The 23,016-nt window shown below is 39.1% G+C and overlaps 1 protein-coding gene across 2 annotated transcripts in view; it reads right to left on the bottom strand.

Moving 5' to 3' along the window:
* Positions 1-23,016, bottom strand: part of MTRR (5-methyltetrahydrofolate-homocysteine methyltransferase reductase) — a 43,577-nt gene that overhangs the window by 9,518 nt on the left and 11,043 nt on the right. The window contains exons 6-9 of one of the 2 annotated variants that reach the window (XM_066243538.1): positions 17,979-18,101; positions 15,945-16,098; positions 7,140-7,231; positions 3,838-4,018 (exon numbers count right to left, since the gene is read on the bottom strand). In XM_066243538.1, the coding sequence (XP_066099635.1) occupies positions 3,838-4,018; positions 7,140-7,231; positions 15,945-16,098; positions 17,979-18,101 (550 nt within the window). The remainder of the gene's footprint in view (positions 1-3,837; positions 4,019-7,139; positions 7,232-15,944; positions 16,099-17,978; positions 18,102-23,016) is intronic. The other variant, XM_066243546.1, reaches the window with a different exon arrangement.

Genomic DNA, 23,016 nt, shown 5'->3' with positions numbered 1-23,016 from the left:
AGCCTGACATATGGAAATCCTGGGTTCAATCCCTGGTCAGGGCACACAGGTGAAGTGATCACCTGTTTCTCCCCGCTTTCTCTCCCTCTTCCACTCCCGCAGCCAGTGGCTTAAATGGTTTGAGTGTGATCCCAGGCAGTGAGGATAGCTCCACTGGACTGCATCAGCCTCAGGTGCTAAAAATAGCTCAGTACTCAAGCACTGGCCCCAGACGGGGTTGCTGGGTGTATCCCAATTGGGGCGCATGTGGGAGTCTGCCTATCTCCCCTCCTCTCACCTAAAAAAAAAAAATTCACAGCTACTGAAAATAAATGATGTATTAAGGGGTAAAAAATTCAAAGTCTCCTTTGATTCTTATTTTATTTAAAATATTTGAAATAATTTGTTTTAGTTCTAAATCATATTTTGAATCACATATAAATTAACAATGTAAAATACTACTGAATACTTATTTCCAATTCTTAAAAACTAGATATACTGCATTTCCTTAATCTGAAATCAGTATTTCTACCTAAAGGCTGGTTTCTAAAACTAAAGGATGTTATAGAATAGGGGCCATGACTGGGCTTCAGGGTCAAAGAACCCATTAAATTTTCTATGTGCTATGTGCAGTTTTCTGGGGAAAATGTCCAGAATTTTCAGATTGAAATAAGATCATGAAACCAAAACGATTAAAGACCACTATTTTAAGAATTATGGGAACTACTGAGGCTTAAACTATTTTCCTTCTATTTATAGGATAGTAACAACAACAATAAAAATAGCAATGTAGCAATGGGCATTTTAAAATCAAGTTATCCAGAAACCCAGTGGTTTCAAGATAGATACATACATGCTGTTTGTTTGTTTTTAGATTTTATTAGTTCATTTTTATTGGACAGAGAGAGAGAGAGAGAGAGAGAGAGAAGAAAGAGAGAGAATAGGGGTAGGAGGAGGAAGTATCAACTCCCATATGTGTCTTGACCAGGCAAGCCCCAGATTTCGAACCGGCAACCTCAGCATTCCAGGTCGATGCTTTATCCACTGAGCTACCTCAGGTCAGGCCATACATGCTTTAAAAGCAGGTTAAGGCCCTGGCTGGTTGGCTCAGTGGTACAGCGTCGGCCTGGCGTGTAGAAGTCCCGGGTTCGATTCCTGGCGAGGGCACACAGGAGAAGCGCCCATCTGCTTCTCCACCCTTCCCCCTCTCCTTCCTCTCTCTTCCCCTTCCGCAGCCGAGGCTCCATTGGAGCAAAGATGGCCCGGGCGCTGGGGATGGCTCCTTGGCTTCTGCCCCAGGCGCTAGAGTGGCTCTGGTCGCAACAGAGCAACGCCCTGGAGGGGCAGAGCATCGCCCCCTGGTGGGTAGAGCATTGCCCCTGGTGGGCATGCTGGGTGGATCCCGGTCGGGTGCATGCGGGAGTCTGTCTGACTGTCTCTCCCCGTTTCCAGCTTCAGAAAAATACAAAAAAAAAAAAAAAAAAAGGCAGGTTAAGAAATCAATATTTGAATACCAAATTGTCCATTAACAGGCTTTGACGTTTTTCAAAGTCATGTTTGTAATAATATTCAATGTCATATTTATAACAGTTATTTAGCAAAAATTTGGAAAAACCTTTTCAAAGTGAGTTTTAATAAATATAAAAAATGTTTCATAAATGGCTCAACTTAATACTAAACTTTAGATATAGTAAATTTTGTCACAGAAATTGAAAAATAACTTAAATTTCTATAAGTCTCAACGTCTTCATTGTTTTTTATATAACTATGTAATAAATGACCCATAAAAGTTTTAATGCCCTGACCAGGTGGCTTCAGAGGATAAAGTATCAACCTACAGCCTAATGATTAGTCTAGCATGCCTCCCCCTAATTAATCAATGCAGTGACAATATCCTTTACCTCTCACTAATATTCTTCTCAGATTCCTTACCCTTCCTCCTTCTAACGACCCTGTGTGCCAGAGGTTGCGGGTTCGATCCCTGATCAGAGTACATACAAAAAGCAATCAATTAGTGCACAACTAAATGGAACTAAGTGAAACAATGAGTTGATGCTTCTCTCTCTCCCTTCCTCTCGCTCTCTCTCTCTTTCTCTCAAATCAATGGAAAAACAAAATGTTATAAAAGGTAGTAGAAAATCTATGAAAAGAAACATCTTCTATGATTGAGAGCTTCACAAGATTTTGCATAACTTCCCTGCCCGTGTTCTGAATTTTATCCCAAGCCCTCTATTAGCATTAAAGGCTCCAGTAAGAAAGGGCAGGAGTGTTCACATAAATATAGGAAAGCAGGGAAGGGCAGCCTCACTTGGTAACACCTTTTTATCCTTTTGAGGAGTGGGGTGGAGAACAAAACACTAAAAAAAAGGAAAAGGAAAAAAAAAGAAAAAGAAAGGAGGGCCTGCCTCGGGCAGGAGAGGGCCCTGACCTGCACTGGGCATTAAAAGGGACCTTGCTGGCCTGACAGGAGAATGCACGGCACGCGTTTTCCTGTCACCAAAGACAACTGCAAATTCTAGGGATTTTACTACTCACCACTACAAGTAAACAGAGGAGATGAAAAATTACCAGCACAGAGAATAAAAGTTTAAACATCACTGAAATTCTTAGTCACTCAGTTTCACTGAAAGCCCCTTCCCTCCCTGAATCAGTTTCTCAGGAAGGATCTCAAACCCTCTTCTGTTGCTGTTGGGAGTTTGAGAACCCTGAGAGACAGTATGAACAAAAATAGGATCAACTTATGTTTGAATATCTTGTGATGGGTCCCTCTCAAGTTTAATGCCCAGAAGCACCTCCTAAGTAAGGCCCCTGTACTGGTGCAACCCCTTTGTTGTTGAAAACCCCAAATCTGGACGTGTACACAGTCTGCTTCCTCTGTTTCCTGCACACAAAGCATGCACTTTATTAACCTCCATCAACTAAATCTGATGTTCCTTATATTTAAAAAAAGATTATTTTTATTGCCTGACCTGTGGTGGCGCAGTAGATCAAGCATCGACCTGGAACGCTGAGGTCGCCGGTTCAAAACCCTAGGCTGGCCTGGTCAAGGCACATATGGGAGCTGATGCTTCCTGCTTCTCCCCGCCTTCTCTCTCTCTATCTCTCTCTCTCTCTGTCTCTAATGAATAAATATAAATTTTAAAAAAAATTAAAAAGGGGGGAAAAGATTATTATTTTCCTTAGCTCATTTTAAATAAAATTTGGGAAAATGCTCTATGAAAAATGGTAAAATTAATAAAAAAGATGCTGAATGCTGAGCAAAAATAAAGAATTAAGACTGGCCTAACAGAGAAAATAATGGCAAAAATAGAAGAAAATAATTAGTAATAAAGCTTGGAAGAGGCATTCTTTCTGACTTCTAAAAGGTAGTTCAGATGTCAAGGCACTTGGAAGACCGACTGTAAGCTCACCTACTTCTCACAGCTCATTTAGGTGTGCCCCAAATGCCTGCATAGAATTCAAAGAATGATATGCCACCTGACCAGGAGGTGGCGCAGTGGATAGAGCGTCAGACTGGGATGCAGAGGACCCAGGTTTGAAACCCCGAGACCGCCAGCTTGAGCGCGGGCTCATCATGATTTGAGCAAGGCTCACCAGCTTGAACCCAAGGTCACTGGCTTGAACAAGGGGTCACTCGATCTGCTGTAGCCTCCTGGTCAAGGCAGATATGAGAAAGCAATCAATGAACAACTAAGGAGCCGCAACAAAGAACTGATGCTTCTTATCTCTCTCCCTTCCCGTCTGTCTGTTCCTATCTGTCCCTCTCTCTGTCTGGGGGGGGGGGCAATATACCAGCAGCCACTGTTCTCTAGCACAGAGCTGCCCTGCAGCTCAGGGACCGGGACCATGAGCACTCACCGAGCAGGAGGCTGAGCGGAGGCTGGCAGGACGGGAAAGCGAGCAGGAGGTCTAACAAGCAGGCACAGGCATCTCTCACAAAACGGTTATACTCGGCCGCCCCCTGTCTGCTGCACAGCTCCTGCAGCCTTCGCTTTTCCGCACCGTCACTGGTACAGTCCACAAGCGCTCGCAGAAACGCCTGTGGCCAAAGGGAAGGAAGCAGACTTATATTACCACATGCTCTGTGCTTATGGCTGTTAGAATATTTATTAGTATCTGCCTGGGGATGGGCCCAATTAGTCAAGAGAAAGTGACCCTAAAAAAAAAGAAAGTGACCCTAAAGAGAAAGTGACACTAAAGTGTGGTCAGGAAAAGAGAATTTACTTTGCTATTTGCTTGAATATCAGCCTATTAGAACTTTTATGTTCTACTTTTGTTCACCACTTCTCTATACTAAACTGATTTCTTTAGTCACAAGTATGCTCTCAAATGACATGTCAGGTGTATCTGAATAAAAATGATCAAAAGCTCATCACTCAACATTTTATCCCAGCACACAATCTTGTCTTAGCTAATGATTACAACCTCAACTTCTACACTTACTTGTCAACTGTTAAGTCCTTTTTGATAGGTTCTGGGTGGGTGGGGCACTGGGGACAAAATGACACCTCCCCAACTCATAAGGGTTCACAGGCTAGTCAAAGCAGAAGTCAGGAGTAATTAGTGTGCACGAGGCTCGCTCCCCAAATAGGGCAAATGCAGGATGTTGGGGGCTTCCTAGAACACGAACTTGAGCTGGAGAGTGGCCACATGAAACAGGGGGAATGAAGAACAGCTGAAGAGAAGGTATGGCTCCATGATAGCATGGGGACCGTTCAATGTGGGTGCAGGGAAATGTGGACATGGGACTAGAGGCGGAAGTTACATGAAGGGTCAGAACATCAAGAATCTTCAGTATGTGCTTATGTCACTCAGACTCATTTTAGAAAGAGGAGAATATGAACATAAAAAGCAAAACAAAGTCCTGAACCCCAAGGCTCAATGACTGACCCAAGTCCAAACTCTTGGACAAAGGACCCAACATGCTAGTAACAATTTGAGGTTCTAATGCAATTCTAAGCTTATTCATCCTATGACAAATATAGCTCTTATTACTCAAAGTTGTTTGTATCAAATGTTATCTGAAATGTTAATGGGTACTGCTACTTTTTATCCCATGGTTAGACATCATGTGTCCTGGACTTCCTCAGCGGGGCACACTAGACTGGTCCTCTTGGCAGGGTCACAGGCTTCGACCACGTAGCTATGAACCCTGCCTAACCAATCCAGAGACTGACACATGCCACAGCTTTCTCAAAGGGCCTGAAACAGGGCCAACACACAGCAAGCATTTGGGAAAAGGCTGCAGAATGAATAAACACCTAAGTCTCTGCAGGGATCTATAGTAAAGTAGTCAAGTTTACCAATAACAGTTTGCATCAAATTTCCAAGTCAAGAAAAATTTCTAAATTATAACAAAATAGTGGCGATTATAAATCCTTTATTTTTCACTTTAGAATTACAAATATTTTATGGTACAAAAATAGGATATACTACACTGTTTGCAGAGAACAAGCTGACAAACATTACTAAAATTTAAAGTACAAATATTTTTAAAGTAGCAATTTCACTCCAAGGAATTCATTAAAAAAAACAAACATTTCAAACAGGAGTGAAAAAATGTACAAGAATGTTCACCTCAGTTGTTTTTATAGTAAAACACCAGAAAGAACCAACTGTCAACAATTTAATTATAGTACATCCATGACATGTTATTTTATCTCTAATATCTTTCCATTTGGGGCATATAAACTATTTATTTTCTTTAAAATAAAAAACATGTTATAGAATGGAACGTATAATATAGAACCTCGTCTTTCTATTACTTAATTTTTTTAGCAAAATCGAATTCAAACATTAATTCTGAGAGTTTGTTTATAAAGGACTTTTGCTTCTTAAGCTTGCTATTTTTGTGTATGGTGTACACAAAAGTACAGTGATTACTTCTGTAGTAAGAAAAGAAAATATATATATATATATATATATATATATATATATATATATATATATAAATATATTTCATCAAATTTTAAAAAATGGTACAACTGAGGCCCTGGCCAGTTGGCTCAGCAGTAGAGTGTTGGCCAGGAGTGTGGAAGTCCTGGATTCAATTCCCAACTGGGGGGACACAAAAGAAGCGCCCATCTGTTTCTCCATCCTTCCCCCTCTCCTTTCTCTTCCTCTCTTTCTCTTCTCCTCCTGCAGCCAAAGCTTCACTGGAGCAAAGTTGGCCCGGGCGCTGAGGATGGCTACATGGCCTCTGCCTCAGGCACTAGAATGGCTCCAGCCACAGCAGAGTAATGCCCCAGAGGGGCCGAGCATCGCCCACTGGGGCATGTGGGGGGAGCGGGAATAAAAAAAAAAAGGTACAATTGAACCAAACATTTAAATTTACATATTTAAGAAGCTTCTATCACAGTGAATTCTAAATTTGTTCATATTATATCTAGAAATATATGAGCCTCTCTCTAAAGAAACTTGCTTCCCAAAAGCAACAAATGCAATAATCACAGTAATAAAACAACAAAAACGACATCACTTCGGGTGGCCTAAATAGCACTGTTTATGCTCATTGGCCACATAAGTCTGGCAAAGCACCGGTTGGAAAGTCTTACTGCTTAACATCCATTTGAGTGAGGGACATGGTTAGAAGAAATCAATTATGACTTTTTAAAAAAATATACCTCCAGGCAGAAAACTGACATCTAGTGGATAGTTTTATCTTCAAATTTATCTAAACATCAATACACTCGACCAAGACTTTTCAATATTTCCTGAAGAATTCTGACTTAACAATAAATAATTCTGTAGTTTTGCATAAAATGGAACTTAACAACATTAAGCAGGTGAAAACTAAGGGAAGGAAAGCCTACACTCTCATCTGTTTCTTGTCAACCATTAGAGACAAGGTGTCAACCTGCAATTGGTGACACAAGGTCATCTAGCTCACTTTCATCACTAATTAATGTGCTACACTAACAAAAAGCCCTATTTAAGAAACCTTATTTCAATAGAAAACATAAAATTTCAATGTAACACAACATAAAAATATTTGTCTATGACAATTACATAGAGAACATATACCCTTGGGAACTAATTTTGAACACATGTTTTTGAAGATCATATTTGCTAAGCCTTTAAATGGGAGATACCACATTTACTTAATAAACCCAACAGAGCTAAACAGATTTGTAAATAGTTACCCAAAGGAAAAAACATACCTTTTTAGGAACTGCTCGTATTTCAAGGCACCAGGTCAGAATGAACTGGAGAGAGCATCTCTGGGGCACATGCTGGGGCAGGGCTGCTCCTTCTCAGGTAGACAGGAAGGTGTTCATGACACAGAAAATAAAGAGTAAAATATTTTGCATTCCTAAAAGCACAAGTAATAGTAATACCTTACAGTCTTGTGTTATAAAACTGCAGCATGATTTATGACAATGTTTATTCACTCAAAAAGTTTTCCCCAAAATATACCAGAAAAACCCACTTACAAAAAAATATGAATTCAATAGCTGTAATAACCAAATCTAGGTATGACAAGTAAAATAAAGAAAAACTACCCCAAACCAAGGAGAAAACAGCCAAATGTGGGGGTGGTTTGTTAACATCACATAAGATTCTCAAAAAAATTTTTAGAAGTGATGAATTCGGACGTCACGGAAATGGCGCCATGAGCAGCGCGTCCGACAGATCTTCCCAAAATCACAACAAATTTATCAACTAGAAACAGAAAAATTTATCCTCGGAGCATTCCGGAGTTCCACACAAACTGAAAGCGAAAGGACTGTTATCACTTGAATCTGAGAGACGAGGGTGTGGAGGAAGCTACCGCAGGGACATTCATTCAAGCCCTGGAGGGAGTGCGCCTGGGGTGAGTCAGCCCACACTCGGGAGCGGCGAGCAGCCACCGGCCCGCGCCCGGTCCGGTTGCAGAGCGAGCACCGCTAACTTTCCCAGCGGCCCGCGCACTGCGAGTGAGAGTCCCCAGCCACCGGTGCCCGGAGCACCCCATTTGCGCCCAGAGCGCCCTACTGGCCCGCACACCCAGGGTGCCCCATTATCCTGTGCCCGGTGCGCCCCAGCCGCCAGCAGCGGGGAGCGGGAGAGGCGCCAGGGCGGACTTCCCTACTTGGGAGATTCTCTCCGTGGGCGGGGCACCTCACCCAGCCATTCAAGCTAACAATCAAGCGTTGGGGGAGGGGCGCGCGCAGGCAGCCTGAAATACCTTCGGGAGCACAGCTGCGACCCATCACTGAAATTAGCTTAACCCATGAAATCTGTGCACCCACGGGTTCTAATTGATAAGATCTCTCTCAGTTCAGCGATCCAAGACAAGAGGCGTGATATTTTTTAGTGCCTCTCGCTAAAGGGGCGGGGGCAACTTCTGATTGATAGAGCCTCCATATTCAGGGATAAACGCTAACAAGAGGGACTTGGCAGATAATAAGGTCTATACTACACTAGTCGCAAGCAGAGACTAGTGCCTCTTCTTCCCAGCCAAAACAGGCTACAAAGTGTGGAAAGCCTGGGTTGAGAGGTCCAACTGAATGCTAGGCACTGAACAGTCACCCTGACAACAATTGACTCCCACCCCCGCCTGATTACACTGGAGACCCTGACTGCCAGAGCCTTTCCCAAAGCCTTGTGCTGAGTGGGGATAGAGTGGGGATTTCCCAGCTCTTTGAGCCTCTTACGCCCCAGGCAGAAGCAGTTGCAGCCTTATAGCTGGATCACCAGGCTGCTAATTCAGGAAGGGGGGACTAGGAGAGAGACTCCAGGAAAGCAAACTCTCTCATCATTGGACCCTGCAAACGCCAACAAGCCTTGACTACTAGCAAGACTAAAGCCAATTATATGACATTGCCATAGAATCCCATCAACTGCAAATCCCTACCTAAGTGTGACACAGGGGCAGAGCCTGGGGTACAGAGTCACCGACCAGGAAGAGGGAGAGAAAAGAAAAAGGAAGAAGTTAACCTCTCAAAATCAAGAAAAATCCAGACTTTACAACTTGTTCCACTAATTTTTTTTGTTGTTGTTGTTTGTTTCTTCTATCTTATTGCCTTTATTTCCTCCACCTCGGTCCTTCTATTCTCTGCCCATCTTATGCTTCCCTTTTCTTGAACTACACTACCCATGAGTGTTACATTTTATTTCTCTTCTTCATCCTCACCCTCCTTTAAGGTTATACTCCAAAACACTTAACTCTCACTCTCTCCTCTTTTGTTTTTTTTTGTTTTGCTTTATTTTGTTTTTTTCTCTTCCTTTTTTTTTCTTCCTTTGTTTTTCTCTTTTTCTTATTTTTTCCTTTCTATTTGTTTTTTCTTTTCTCGTTTTACTTTCCTCCCATTTAATCCTCAATCACAAACAAATTAGTTAATTTGGGACTCAAGGCTTTTTTTGGCTTTATTTTTCTTTTTCGCTTTTGTTTTTGTTTTTTTCTTGTTTGTTTGTTTATTTTTGTGGCATTTTGGGTCCTCCCAACCCAAGGTCTCCATTGTATTTAGTCTTCACTCCACTTAATACAACAGATTTTTACTTATTATTTTTATTTTTTTCTTCTTTATTATTCTTTTTTTTCGTCCTTTTTTCTGGTTCTCTCTTATCACTCTCATTATATCTCTTAGTCGAACATCACTTACAAGCAAATCATCTTATGCTTCTCTAAGATTTTCCTCCTTTTTTTTTTTTGCATTTAGTAGGTCCCTACTCCCTTTTTTTGCCCCTTGAACTCTTCACCCCAAATCAGGCCCTCCATTATAGGCACGATATTTCCCTGAGGAGGGGAGAGGAGGGAAAGAGAAGAAAGAAAAAAGGGGGAAATAATAAATTATTACTGTTTTTTTTTGTGGGGTGTTTTACTTTTCTTTTTTTTTTTTTACTTTTTACTCTTTATTAATTCTAATTAGTGCTATCAACAAGACCACCTTCAGATGCCAATAAGAAAGAGGAAATCGAATATTATGGATACAAAAGAAAGAGAGGTAACACAAATAGATGTGGAAAAATCTATGGAGAAAAGATTTAACATATTGGAAGCCTTGGAGCTAAATGACAGAGAATTTAAAATAGAAATCTTAAAAATACTCAGAGATATACAAGAAAACACAGAAAGGCAATATAGGGAGATCAGAAAACAACTCAATGAACACAAAGAATATATTACCAAGGAAAGTGAAACTATAAAAACAAATCAAGCAGAAATGAAAAACTCAATTCACGAGCTGAAAAACGAGGTAACAAGCTTAGCTAACAGAACAACCCAGATTGAAGACAGGATTAGTGAAATAGAAGACAAACAACTTGAGGCACACAGAGAGAAGAAGAAAGAGACTCAAAAATAATAAAAAACGAGAAAGCCCTACAGGAACTGTCTGACTCCATCAGAAAGAATAACATAAGAATAATAGGTATATCAGAGGGAGAAGATAAAGAAAATGGAATGGAGAATATACTCAAACAAATAATAGGTGAGAACTTCCCAAGCCTGTGGAAAGAACTAAAGCCTCAAATTCAAGAAGCAAACAGAACACCGAGTTTTCTTAACCCCAACAAACCCACTCCAAGGCACATCATAATAAAGATGACACAAACCAATGACAAAGAAAAAATTCTCAAGGCAGCCAGGGAAAAGAAGAGTACAACATATAAAGGAAGGCCTATTAGATTATCATCAGATTTCTCAGCAGAAACTCTACAAGCTAGAAGAGAGTGTACCCCAATATTTAAAGCCCTGAAAGAGAGGAACTTTCAGCCAAGAATACTATACCCATCAAAGCTATCCTTCAAGTATGAAGGAGATATAAAAACATTCACAAATACAGAAAAGATGAGAGAATTTATCAACAGAAAGCCCCCACTCCAGGAAATACTAAAGGAGGTTTTCCAACCAGATTCAAAGAACAAAAGAAAACAACACCACAAGTAACAGCTCCACCAAGAACACAATAAAACCAAACTTAAACTGTGACAACAAAGGGAAAAAAAGGGGGGAGAGGATGGAGATTAACAGTAGCAAAGGACGATGAAGTGCAGAAATACTTATAAGATAGGGTACTACAATGAATATGGTAGGCACCCTTTTCATTACTTAATGGTAACCACCCTTGAAAAAACCACCACAAAAACACTTGACTGAAAAAAGGTAGCAACAGAGGAAAGAAGTATGGAACACAAACAAACAAAAACAAATGATAGAAAAACAAAAGAGAACAATCAAACTAGATACAAAACTAACAGAAAGCAATTTATAAAATGGCAGTAGGGAACCCACAAGTGTCAATAATTACACTAAATGTAAATGGATTAAACTTACCAATAAAAAGACACAGAGTAGCAGAATGGATTAAAAAAGAAAATCCAACTATATGCTGCCTACAAGAAACACATCTAAGCAACAAGGATAAAAACAAATTCAAAGTGAAAGGCTGGAAAACAATACTCCAAGCAAACAACACCCAAAAAAAAGCAGGTGTAGCAATACTCATATCTAATAATGCTGACTACAAGACAGAAAAAGTACTCAGAGACAAAAATGGTCATTTCATAATGATTAAGGGGAAGTTGAATCAAGAAGACATAACAATCCTTAATATATATGCACCAAACCAAGGAGCACCAAAATATATAAGACAGCTACTTATTGACCTTAAAACAAAAACTAACAAAAATACAATCATACTTGGAGACCTCAATACACCGCTAACGGCTCTAGATCGGTCATCCAAACAGAGAATCAATAAAGATATAGTGGCCTTAAACGAAATACTAGAACACCTGGATGTGATAGACATCTACAGGACACTTCATCCCAAAGCGACAGAGTATACATTTTTCTCTAGTGTACATGGAACATTCTCAAGAATTGACCATATGTTGGGCCACAAAGACAATATCAGCAAATTTAGAAAAATTGAAATTGTACCAAGCATATTTTCTGATCATAAAGCCTTGAAACTAGAATTCAACTGCAAAAAAGAGGGGGAAAAACCCACAAAAATGTGGAAACTAAACAACATACTTCTAAAAAATGAATGGGTCAAAGAAGAAATAAGCGCAGAGATCAAAAGATATATACAGACAAATGAAAATGAAAATACGACATATCAGAATCTCTGGGATGCAGCAAAAGCAGTAATAAGAGGGAAGTTCATATCACTTCAGGCCTATATGAACAAACAAGAGAGAGCCGAAGTAAACCACTTAACTTCACACCTTAAGGAACTAGAAAAAGAAGAACAAAGACAACCCAAAACCAGCCGAAGAAAGGAGATAATAAAAATCAGAGCAGAAATAAATGAAATAGAGAACAGAAAAACTATAGAAAAAATCAATAAAACAAGGAGCTGGTTCTTTGAAAAGATCAACAAAATTGACAAACCCTTGGCAAGACTCACCAAGGAAAAAAGGCACAGGACTCAAATAAATAAAATCCAAAATGAAAGAGGAGAGATCACCACAGACATCATAGATATACAAAGAATTATTGTAGAATACTATGAAAAATTATATGCCACCAAATACAACAATCTAGAAGAAATGGATAAATTCCTAGAACAATACAACCTTCCTAGACTGAGTCATGAAGAAGCAGAAAGCCGAAACAGACCAATCAGCAGGGAGGAAATAGAAAAAACTATTAAAAACCTCCCCAAAAATAAAAGTCCAGGCCCAGACGGTTATACTAGTGAATTCTATCAAACATTCAAAGCAGACTTGGTTCCTATTCTACTCAAAGTCTTCCAAAAAATTGAAGAAGAAGCAATACTTCCAAACACATTTTATGAGGCCAACATAACCCTCATACCAAAACCTGGCAAGGATGGCACAAAGAAAGAAAACTACAGACCAATATCTCTAATGAATACAGATGCTAAAATACTAAACAAAATACTGGCAAACCGAATACAACAACATATTAAAAAATAATACATCATGAGCAAGTGGGATTCATCCCAGAATCTCAAGGATGGTTCAACATACGCAAAACGGTTAATGTAATACACCATATCAACAAAACAAAGAACAAAAACCACATGATCTTATCAATAGATGCAGAAAAGGCTTTTGATAAAATACAACACAATTTTATGTTTAAGACTCTCAACAAAATGGGTATAGAAGGAAAATATCTCAACATGATAAAGGCCATATATGATAAACCATCAGCCAACATCATATTAAACGGCATAAAACTGAGGACTTTCTACCTTAAATCAGGAACAAGACAGGGTTGTCCACTCTCTCCACTCTTATTCAACGTGGTGCTAGAAGTTCTGGCCAGAGCAATCAGACAAGACAAAGAAATAAAAGGCATCCATATCAGAAAAGAAGAAGTAAAGGTATCACTTTTTGCTGATGATATGATCCTATACATCGAAAACCCAAAGGACTCCACAAAAAGATTATTAGAAACAATAAACCAATACAGTAAGGTCGCAGGATACAAAATTAACATACAAAAGTCCATAGCCTTTCTATATGCCAACAATGAAATATTAGAAAACGAACTAAAAAAAAAAATCCCCTTCACGATTGCAACAAAAAAAATAAAATACCTAGGAATAAACATAACAAAGAATATAAAGGACCTATATAATGAAAATTACAAAGCATTGTTAAGGGAAATCGAAAAAGATACAATGAGATGGAAAAATATTCCTTGTTCTTGGATAGGAAGAATAAATATAATCAAAATGGCCATATTACCCAAACCAATATAAAAATTTAATGCAATTCCCATCAAAATTCCTATGAGATTTTTTAAAGAAATGGAACAAAAAATCATCAGATTTATATGGAACTATAAAAAAACCCGAATAGCCAAAACAATCCTAAGGAAAAAGAACAAAGCTGGGGGCATTACAATACCTGACTTTAAACTATATTATAGGGCCACGATAATCAAAACAGCATGGTATTGGCAGAAAAATAGACACTCAGACCAATGGAACAGAATAGAAAGCCCAGAAATAAAACCACATATATATGGTCAAATAATCTTTGATAAAGTAGCCAACAACACACAATGGAGAAAAGAAAGCCTCTTCAACAAATGGTGTTGGGAAAACTGGAAAGCCACATGCAAAAGAATGAAACTCGACTACAGCCTGTCCCCGTGTACTAAAATTAATTCAAAATGGATCAAAGACCTAAATATAAGACCTGAAACAATAAAGTACATAGAAGAAGACATAGGTACTAAAATCATGGACCTGGGTTTTAAAGAACATTTTATGAACTTGACTCCAATGGCAAGAGAAGTGAAGGCAAAGATAAATGAATGGGACTACATCAGAATAAAAAGTTTTTGCTCAGCAAGAGAAACTGATATAAAAATAAACAGACAGCCAACTAAATGGGAAATGATATTTTCAAACAACAGCTCAGATAAGGGCCTAATATCCAAAATATACAAAGAACTCATAAAACTCAACAACAAACAAACAAACAATCCAATAAAAAAATGGGAAGAGGAAATGAACAGACACTTCTCCCAGGAAGAGATACAAATGGCCAACAGATATATGAAAAGATGCTCAGCTTCATTAGTTATTAGAGAAATGCAAATCAAAACTACAATGAGATACCACCTCACCCCTGTTAGATTAGCTATTATCAACAAGACGGGTAATAGCAAATGTTGGAGAGGCTGTGGAGAAAAAGGAACCCTCATTCACTGTTGGTGGGACTGTAAAGTAGTACAACCATTATGGAGGAAAGTATGGTGGTTCCTCAAAAAATTGCAAATAGAACTACCTTATGACCCAGCAATCCCTCTACTGGGCATATACCCCAAAACCTCAGAAACATTGATACGTGAAGACACATGTAGCCCCATGTTCATTGCAGCACTGTTCACAGTGGCCAAGACATGGAAACAACCAAAAAGCCCTTCAATAGAAGACTGGATAAAGAAGATGTGGCACATATACACTATGGAATACTACTCAGCCATAAGAAATGATGACATCAGATCATTTACAGCAAAATGGTGGGATCTTGATAACATTATAAGGAGTGAAATAAGTAAATCAGAAAAAAACAAGAACTACATGATTCCATACATTGGTGGAACATAAAAACGAGACTAAGAGACATGGACAAGAGTGTGGTGGTTACCAGGGGTGGGGGGAGGGAGGACATGGGAGGGAGGGAGGGAGAGAGTTAGGGGGAGGGGGAGGGGCACAGAGAACTAGATAGAGGGTGGTGGAGGACAATCTGACTTTGGGCGAGGGGTATGCAACATAATTTAATGACAAAATAACCTAGACATGTTTTCTTTGAATATATGTACCCTGATTTATTAATGTCATCCCATTACCATTAATAAAAATTTATTAAAAAAAAAAAAAAAGAAGTGATGAATTCAGGTTCAAGACTCTAAGCAAATAACTACAAAAACAATTTCCTTTAATTATAAAAAAGCAATTATTTACTATGTATTAAAATAAACAATAACATGCTATGATAAACAATACAAAAACAACTTTTTTTAAAAAGTTGGGCAAATAGCTTGGTTTGTTAAAGCATCGTCCCGAAGTGCAGAGGTTGCCAGTTCGAGCACCACATATAAGAACGAATCTATGTTCCTGTCTCTCTCCCTTCCTCTCTTACTAAAATCAATAAATAAAAATTTAAAATAAAATAACAGAAGTAAAAAGGTTCCTATAATAAAGTTCTTATATGACATTATAATACATAAACTTAAACAAAAAAATGTTCACTGCAAAATACAAACCAACAAACACATCTGCCCAACTAACTTACCTGCTTCTCTAAGACCAGTTACATTCATTTTAATGTCTGTAAGTGCCCAATAAGTGTAACAGCCATTATCATCTCACTCAGTTAACTGACATGAAGGTCAAGAACCCAGCAACACCAACCAGAGCCTGTGTTCCTCAACTGACACATGGCCAACCCTATAGTGCTGAATGGGAGTCAAGGCGGAGGGCGCACTCACACTGTCACCTCTGATTTGTTGGCCCAAGGACTCCTTAAGAAATAGATCAGGGCCATACCTTTCTTCTTGGTGTCTGCTTTAATTTTCAAAAGGACAAGGTACTCCCTCTGGTCTGTGAGCTGCAGTCTCTGGAGCAGGCTTTGCACCTCAGAGTCACTGTTGGGACAGATGACATTGAAGGCATCTCCAGGCTGATAGGAATAATCTGTTTTCTAGAGAAGAACCAACATGAAAGAAAAAAAAATCCTATATGAACAAAACCATAGGTTTTACTATAATGAAAATTTTAATATAAATACTAGAAACAAAATGATTCTAACTGCAAAAAAGCTAACAAGCCCAACAAACTGAATGAATATACTTTATTAGGAGTTATTCTAAAAACAGTATTTCACAATTATTCAATATTTTGCTTTATATCCTTGAGCATTTACAGAATGGCTACAATACCTTCCTCATTTTCTACAACCTTGTAAGGGACCTTAGTAAGTAGTGCTTTAGTAATCCATGTAAAACTCTCTTACAAAAACATACACACACATACACGCAGGCACACACAAATATTATGAGCAAAAGAAACTACTCAAGGCTGTCTGTACTGATTCTTAATTTCCTTTCCTATTTCCCTTGGGGAGAAATAGGGTGGGAGAGGATACTATTTTTCCCTTCATGAGTGGAAAATGTAACATCTGACTTGGTACTGGATGGGAACAAACAAGGGCGAGAGAAGGAGCTACTTCCCACAGTGTCTATTTACACAGTGATGGAGAACACAGCCCAGTCCTGGAAAGGGCCGCAGACCACACACGTTCACATTCACAGCCTGTGAGGGAGACAGGTTGGACCCACCAACTGGCCAACCCCTACTATTTAATAGAGAAGTGTAGAACAGCAGAATAAAAAAAAAATGTTTTAATGCACACAGAATATGGAATATTAAAACTTTCAAAAGAAGTATGAAACTACTCAAAACCATCTAGTTTGATGCCTGTTGTATTTTTTACTGTTAGGAAATTCAATTAAATCTTTGTTGACAGCCTTGATGCATCCTGCTTTTCCTGAAATCGCAACCCACTGAACTTCTCTGGATCCTCATCTAAATCAGGGGTAGTCAACCTTTTTATACCTACTGCCCACTTTTGTATCTCTGTTAGTAGTAAAACTTTCTAACTGCCCACCAGTTCCACAGTAATGGTGATTTATAAAGTAGAGAAGTAACTTTACTTTATAAAATTTATAAAGCAGAGTAACAGCAAGTTAAAGCATATAATAATAATTACTTATCAAGTACTTTATGTTGGATTTTCGCTGTTTGGCAGAATAAATCTTTATAAAACAACTTACTATAGTTAAATCTAACTTTTTATTTATACGTTGGTTGCTCCGCTACTGCCCACCATGAAAGCTGGAACGCCCACTAATGGGCGGTAGGGACCAGGTTGACTGCCACTGGTCTAAAGAAAGGGTTGAGCAACATGACTCTGAAGAAGTACTCAACACTGAGGTTTCAGGATTATCCACCCACTTCTTAAGCTGATATCAATGAATCTGGTGGGAGGAGGGGACTGAAGAGGGGCTCATAGATGGAGTTCAGAGTTCAAATACAAAGTGCCCCCTGAAATTGTAAAATAAAATGTTTATATGTAATTGCAAATTAAGGTCAGTGATTTTTCCCCCCCAGATTCTTAAAAGAATGAGAAACAGAGCTCTGAAAAATAAACTGTTCTGTTATTGTCTGGTCTGAGCTCTATTCCCCAGGATCTGGCTAACTTCAGATGAACAGCTTCCTCTCAGGGCTCTTCTCATATGGAAAATGCTGTTGTGATCCCATTATTCTTTTGTGGAAATGTGTAAGGCAGCAGCATTAGTCTCTCAAGCTGAATCTCCTCCAGAGGCACTGCTCACCTTATGCCCTGCCTGAAGCGAGAAGAAAACAGGTATGCGGAGGGGAGCAGTACGATGGGTTAAGAATGAAAGGCCGATGTCCTGCCCTACTGTCCCTCTTCCTAAGCGTCCAGACTAAAACACCACACAAGTCTCCCTGCACTTCTTCACAACATAACTGTGCTGAGAAATAAATTTTGTAACTTACTGAAATATCCAATTCTACCAGAACAGTGGTTTTTATGGCATCATTTGTAGTCAGCTGAACTGCCTTTGAAATTGGAACTTGAAAAATTGGATCCACTGAAGTCATAGATACTTGGCTTTCCTCCTTCAAAAACAAACGTGACAAAATATTACTAAATGCAATTTTCAATAATACTTACATGAGTGCTTCACTGAGTTCCTAGTTAAGATCTATAGGACATTATAAAATTTCCTGGCTCTTTAAGTATTCTTTTTTTTATGGTAAGCGAATACACACATATGCTTCTCCAACTTTCAGAAAAGGAGCTTGTCCATATTTTAAACTCCTTATCTGTTATTAGAATTTCTGAGATGTTGATACCAGATACTAGCATTTTCATGTAACTACTAGTTTTCCTAATGAGCTATGCAAAATGAAATAGTCTGTGTGTGTATTTTACAAAGATGATTCTAAAGACAATGACAAATGTCAACAGAGCTTTCTCGATAATGAGAATGTTCCATACCTGCACTGGCCAGTATGGGAGCCACTAGCCCCATGTGCCTACTGAGCACCTGAAATATGGCAAGTACGATTAGGTACCTGGATTCTTAAATTTATTTAGTTTTCATGAATTTAAATGTAAGTAGCCACATGTGGTATTGTGCTGTATTAGACAGCACAGGTCCTGGGAAACTGTAAAGAAACCCAATTCTGTAATATCCCTACATCTTACACAAACTTAATATTCCTAAGTTGAATTAAAAAAACAAATAATCTAATTAAAAAATGGGCAAAGGACCTGAATTAACACTTCTTTAAAGATATACAGATGGCCAACAGACATGAAAAGATGTTCAACATCACTAATCATCAGAGAAATGCAAATTAAAACCACAATGAGATATCACCTCACACCTATTATCATCAATAAATCCACAAAGAAGTGTTGTCCAGGATGTGGAGAAAAGGAAACCCTCCTGCATTGCTGGTGGAAATGCAGACTGGTGCAGCCACTGTGGAAAACAGTATGGAGTTACCTCAAAAAATTAAAAATCAAACTGCTTTATGACCCACCACTTCCATTTCTGGGAACATATCCAAAGTAACCAGAAACACTAATTTGAAAGAATTTACCTACACCTATGTTCATTGAAGCATAATTTACAATATGTAGCCAAGATGTGGAAGCAGCCCAAGTGCCCCCATCAGTAGATGAGTGGATAAAAAAGCTGTGGTACATTTACAGTGGAATACTACTTGGCCACAAAAAAGGAAACCTTACCTTTTGCAATGGCATGGATGGACCTGGAGAGTACTATGCTCTGGAGAGAGCAATGCTAAGTGAAATAAGTCAGTCAGAGAAAGACAAGTACCATATGATTTCACTTATGTGTGGAATCTAATGAATAATAAACTAGGAAACAAAATAGAATCAGACTCTAAACACAGAGAACAGACTAACAGTTGTCAGAGAAGAGAGGGTTGAGGGGCTGGGTAAAAAAGGTAAAAGGATTAAGCAAAAAACAAAACAAAACAAAACAAGCTCAAAGAAACAGACAACAGTATGTTGATGACCAGAAGGGAAAGGGAGGTGGGGGAGGTAGAAGATAAAGGAGGAAAAATGGTGACAGAAGACTTGACTTAAGCTGGTGAACAACCATACAATATACTGATGATGTATTCTAGAATTGTACACCCGAAACCTGTTTAATTTTATTAGCCAATGTCACTGCAATAAATTCAATTAATGTATTTTTAATGTAGAAACTTACATTTACCAAAATGCAAGTCAAGTCACCTTGACTCAGTGGCTGCACAGAAGGCTGGAAGCGGGTAAGTGCTGAGAGCCTGCACTGTATACAATAGGTGTATATAATGTATGGCAGGTAAGTGCTGAGAGCCTGCACTGTATAGAATGTGTATATAATACATGGCAGGTCAGTGCTGAGAGCCTGCACTGTATAGAATGTGTATATAATACATGGTGGGTCAGTGCTGAGAGTCTGCACTGTATAAAATGTATATATAATACATGGAGGGTCAGTGCTGAGAGCCTGCACTGTATAGAATGTGTATATAATACATGGCCAGTCAGTGCTGAGAGCCTGCACTGTATATAATAGGTGCATATAATGTATGGCAGGTCAGTGCTGAGAGCCTGCACTGTATAGAATGTGTATATAATACATGGCGGGTCAGTGCTGAGAGCCTGCACTGTATAGAATGTGTATATAATACATGGCAGGTCAGTGCTGAGAGCCTGCACTGTATAGAATGTGTATATAATACATGGCAGGTCAGTGCTGAGAGCCTGCACTGTATAGAATGTGTATATAATACATGGCAGGTCAGTGCTGAGAGCCTGCACTGTATAGAATGTGTATATAATACATGGGGGGTCAGTGCTGAGAGCCTGCACTGTATAGAATGTGCATATAATACATGGCCAGTCAGTGCTGAGAGCCTGCACTGTATATAATAGGTGTATATAATACATATAATACATGGCTGGTCAGTGCTGAGAGCCTGCACTGTATAGAATGAGTATATAATACATGGCCGGTCAGTGCTGAGAGCCTGCACTGTATATAATAGGTGTATATAATACATATAATACATGGCTGGTCAGTGCTGAGAGCCTGCCCTGTATAGAATGTGTATATAATACATGGCCGGTCAGTGCTGAGAGCCTGCACTGTATATAATAGGTGTATATAATGTATGGCAGGTCAGTGCTGAGAGCCTGCACTGTATAGAATGTGTATATAATACATGGCGGGTCAGTGCTGAGAGCCTGCACTGTATAGAATGTGTATATAATACATGGCGGGTCAGTGCTGAGAACCTGCACTGTATAGAATGTGTACATAATACATGGCCGGTCAGTGCTGAGAGCCTGCACTGTATAGAATGTGTATATAATACATGGCGGGTCAGTGCTGAGAGCCTGCACTGTATAGAATGTGTATATAATACATGGCAGGTCAGTGCTGAGAGCCTGCACTGTATATAATAGGTGTATATAATACATGGGGGGTCAGTGCTGAGAGCCTGCACTGTATATAATAGGTGTATATAATACATGGCTGGTCAGTGCTGAGAGCCTGCACTGTATATAATAGATGTATATAATTCATGGCTGGTCAGTGCTGAGAGCCTGCACTGTATATAATAGGTGTATATAATACATGGTGGGTCAATGCTGAGAGCCTGCACTGTATAGAATGTGTATATAATACATGGCTGGTCAGTGCTGAGAGCCCGCACTGTATAGAATGTGTATATAATACATGGCAGGTCAGTGCTGAGAGCCTGCACTGTATATAATAGGTGTATATAATACATGGGGGGTCAGTGCTGAGAGCCTGCACTGTATAGAATGTGTATATAATACATGGCTGGTCAGTGCTGAGAGCCTGCACTGTATAGAATGTGTATATAATACATGGCTGGTCAGTGCTGAGAGCCTGCACTGTATAGAATGTGTATATAATACATGGGGGGTCAGTGCTGAGAGCCTGCACTGTATAGAATGTGTATATAATACATGGCCAGTCAGTGCTGAGAGCCTGCACTGTATATAATAGGTGTATATAATACATGGGGGGTCAGTGCTGAGAGCCTGCACTGTATAGAATGTGTATATAATACATGGCAGGTCAGTGCTGAGAGCCTGCACTGTATATAATAGGTGTATATAATACATAGCTGGTCAGTGCTGAGAGCCTGCACTGTATAGAATGTGTATATAATACATGGGGGGTCAGTGCTGAGAGCCTGCACTGTATAGAATGTGTATATAATACATGGCCAGTCAGTGCTGAGAGCCTGCACTGTATATAATAGGTGTATATAATACATGGGGGGTCAGTGCTGAGAGCCTGCACTGTATAGAATGTGTATATAATACATGGCAGGTCAGTGCTGAGAGCCTGCACTGTATATAATAGGTGTATATAATACATATAATACATGGCTGGTCAGTGCTGAGAGCCTGCACTGTATAGAATGTGTATATAATACATGGCAGGTCAATGCTGAGAGCCTGCACTGTATAGAATGTGTATATAATACATGGCAGGTCAGTGCTGAGAGCCTGCACTGTATAGAATGTGTATATAATACATGGCCGGTCAGTGCTGAGAGTCTGCACTGTATAGAATGTGTATGTAATACATGGCAGGTCAATGCTGAGAGCCTGCACTGTATATGTATAAATATATAATAAGTGTATATAATATGTGGCCGGTCAGTGCTGAGAGCCTGCACTGTATAGAATGTGTATATAATATGTGGCGGGTCAGTGCTGAGAGCCTGCACTATATATAATGTGTATATAATACATGGCAGGTCAGTGCTGAGAGCCTGCACTGTATATAATACATGTACATAATATGTAGTGGGTTATATAGTAAGTGTATATAATATAAAATATATAGCTGGTCAGTGCTGAGAGCCTGCACTGTATATAACATGTGTATAAAATATGTATATATCAATAAATTGTTTCTCCAATATGTAAGACTTCATTAAAAAGAAAATAAAAAGCCACAAACCATGACCATTGCTTTGAGGGTGTGGTTTATGCAAGAAAGCCCACATGAAACTCCAATCAGCCACTCTTAAGGAAGAGGATTTGGTTCTGCATTAAAAGACTGGCTGCAATGGAAACTTACCCTGAGCATGCTATAGGAAATTTCAGGGTACCATGTATTGGCAGTCATGGGAAGAAGTTAGCTATTATTTCACTTAGGCTCAAAAATTTATAGACCTCTTTAAAGTCATTTACTTGATAGGAAAACTACTCTAAGAAAAAGACTTATTTTAGACAAAAACAGGTCTATAAGATAGTATAAAGAATAATCTCCAAAACGGAACATCCATAATATCAAAAATCCACACTGGAAAAGAGATTTTACTTTTACTGACTCCTTTAAGTTTAGCTGTTGAGATAATATTCTGACTGCCCATAACTTGTCCTCAGACTGACTCACCTCTAAAACAGAAACCAAAAAGTTAATTCTCTAAAATATTGAAAACACTGACCTCTTACAAA

The sequence above is a fragment of the Saccopteryx bilineata genome, chromosome 1 (assembly GCF_036850765.1).
Source record: "Saccopteryx bilineata isolate mSacBil1 chromosome 1, mSacBil1_pri_phased_curated, whole genome shotgun sequence".
NCBI classification, from domain to species: Eukaryota; Metazoa; Chordata; class Mammalia; order Chiroptera; family Emballonuridae; genus Saccopteryx; species Saccopteryx bilineata.
Note: the sequence above shows the minus strand (reverse complement) of the source record. Positions and strands in the feature narration are given on the sequence as shown.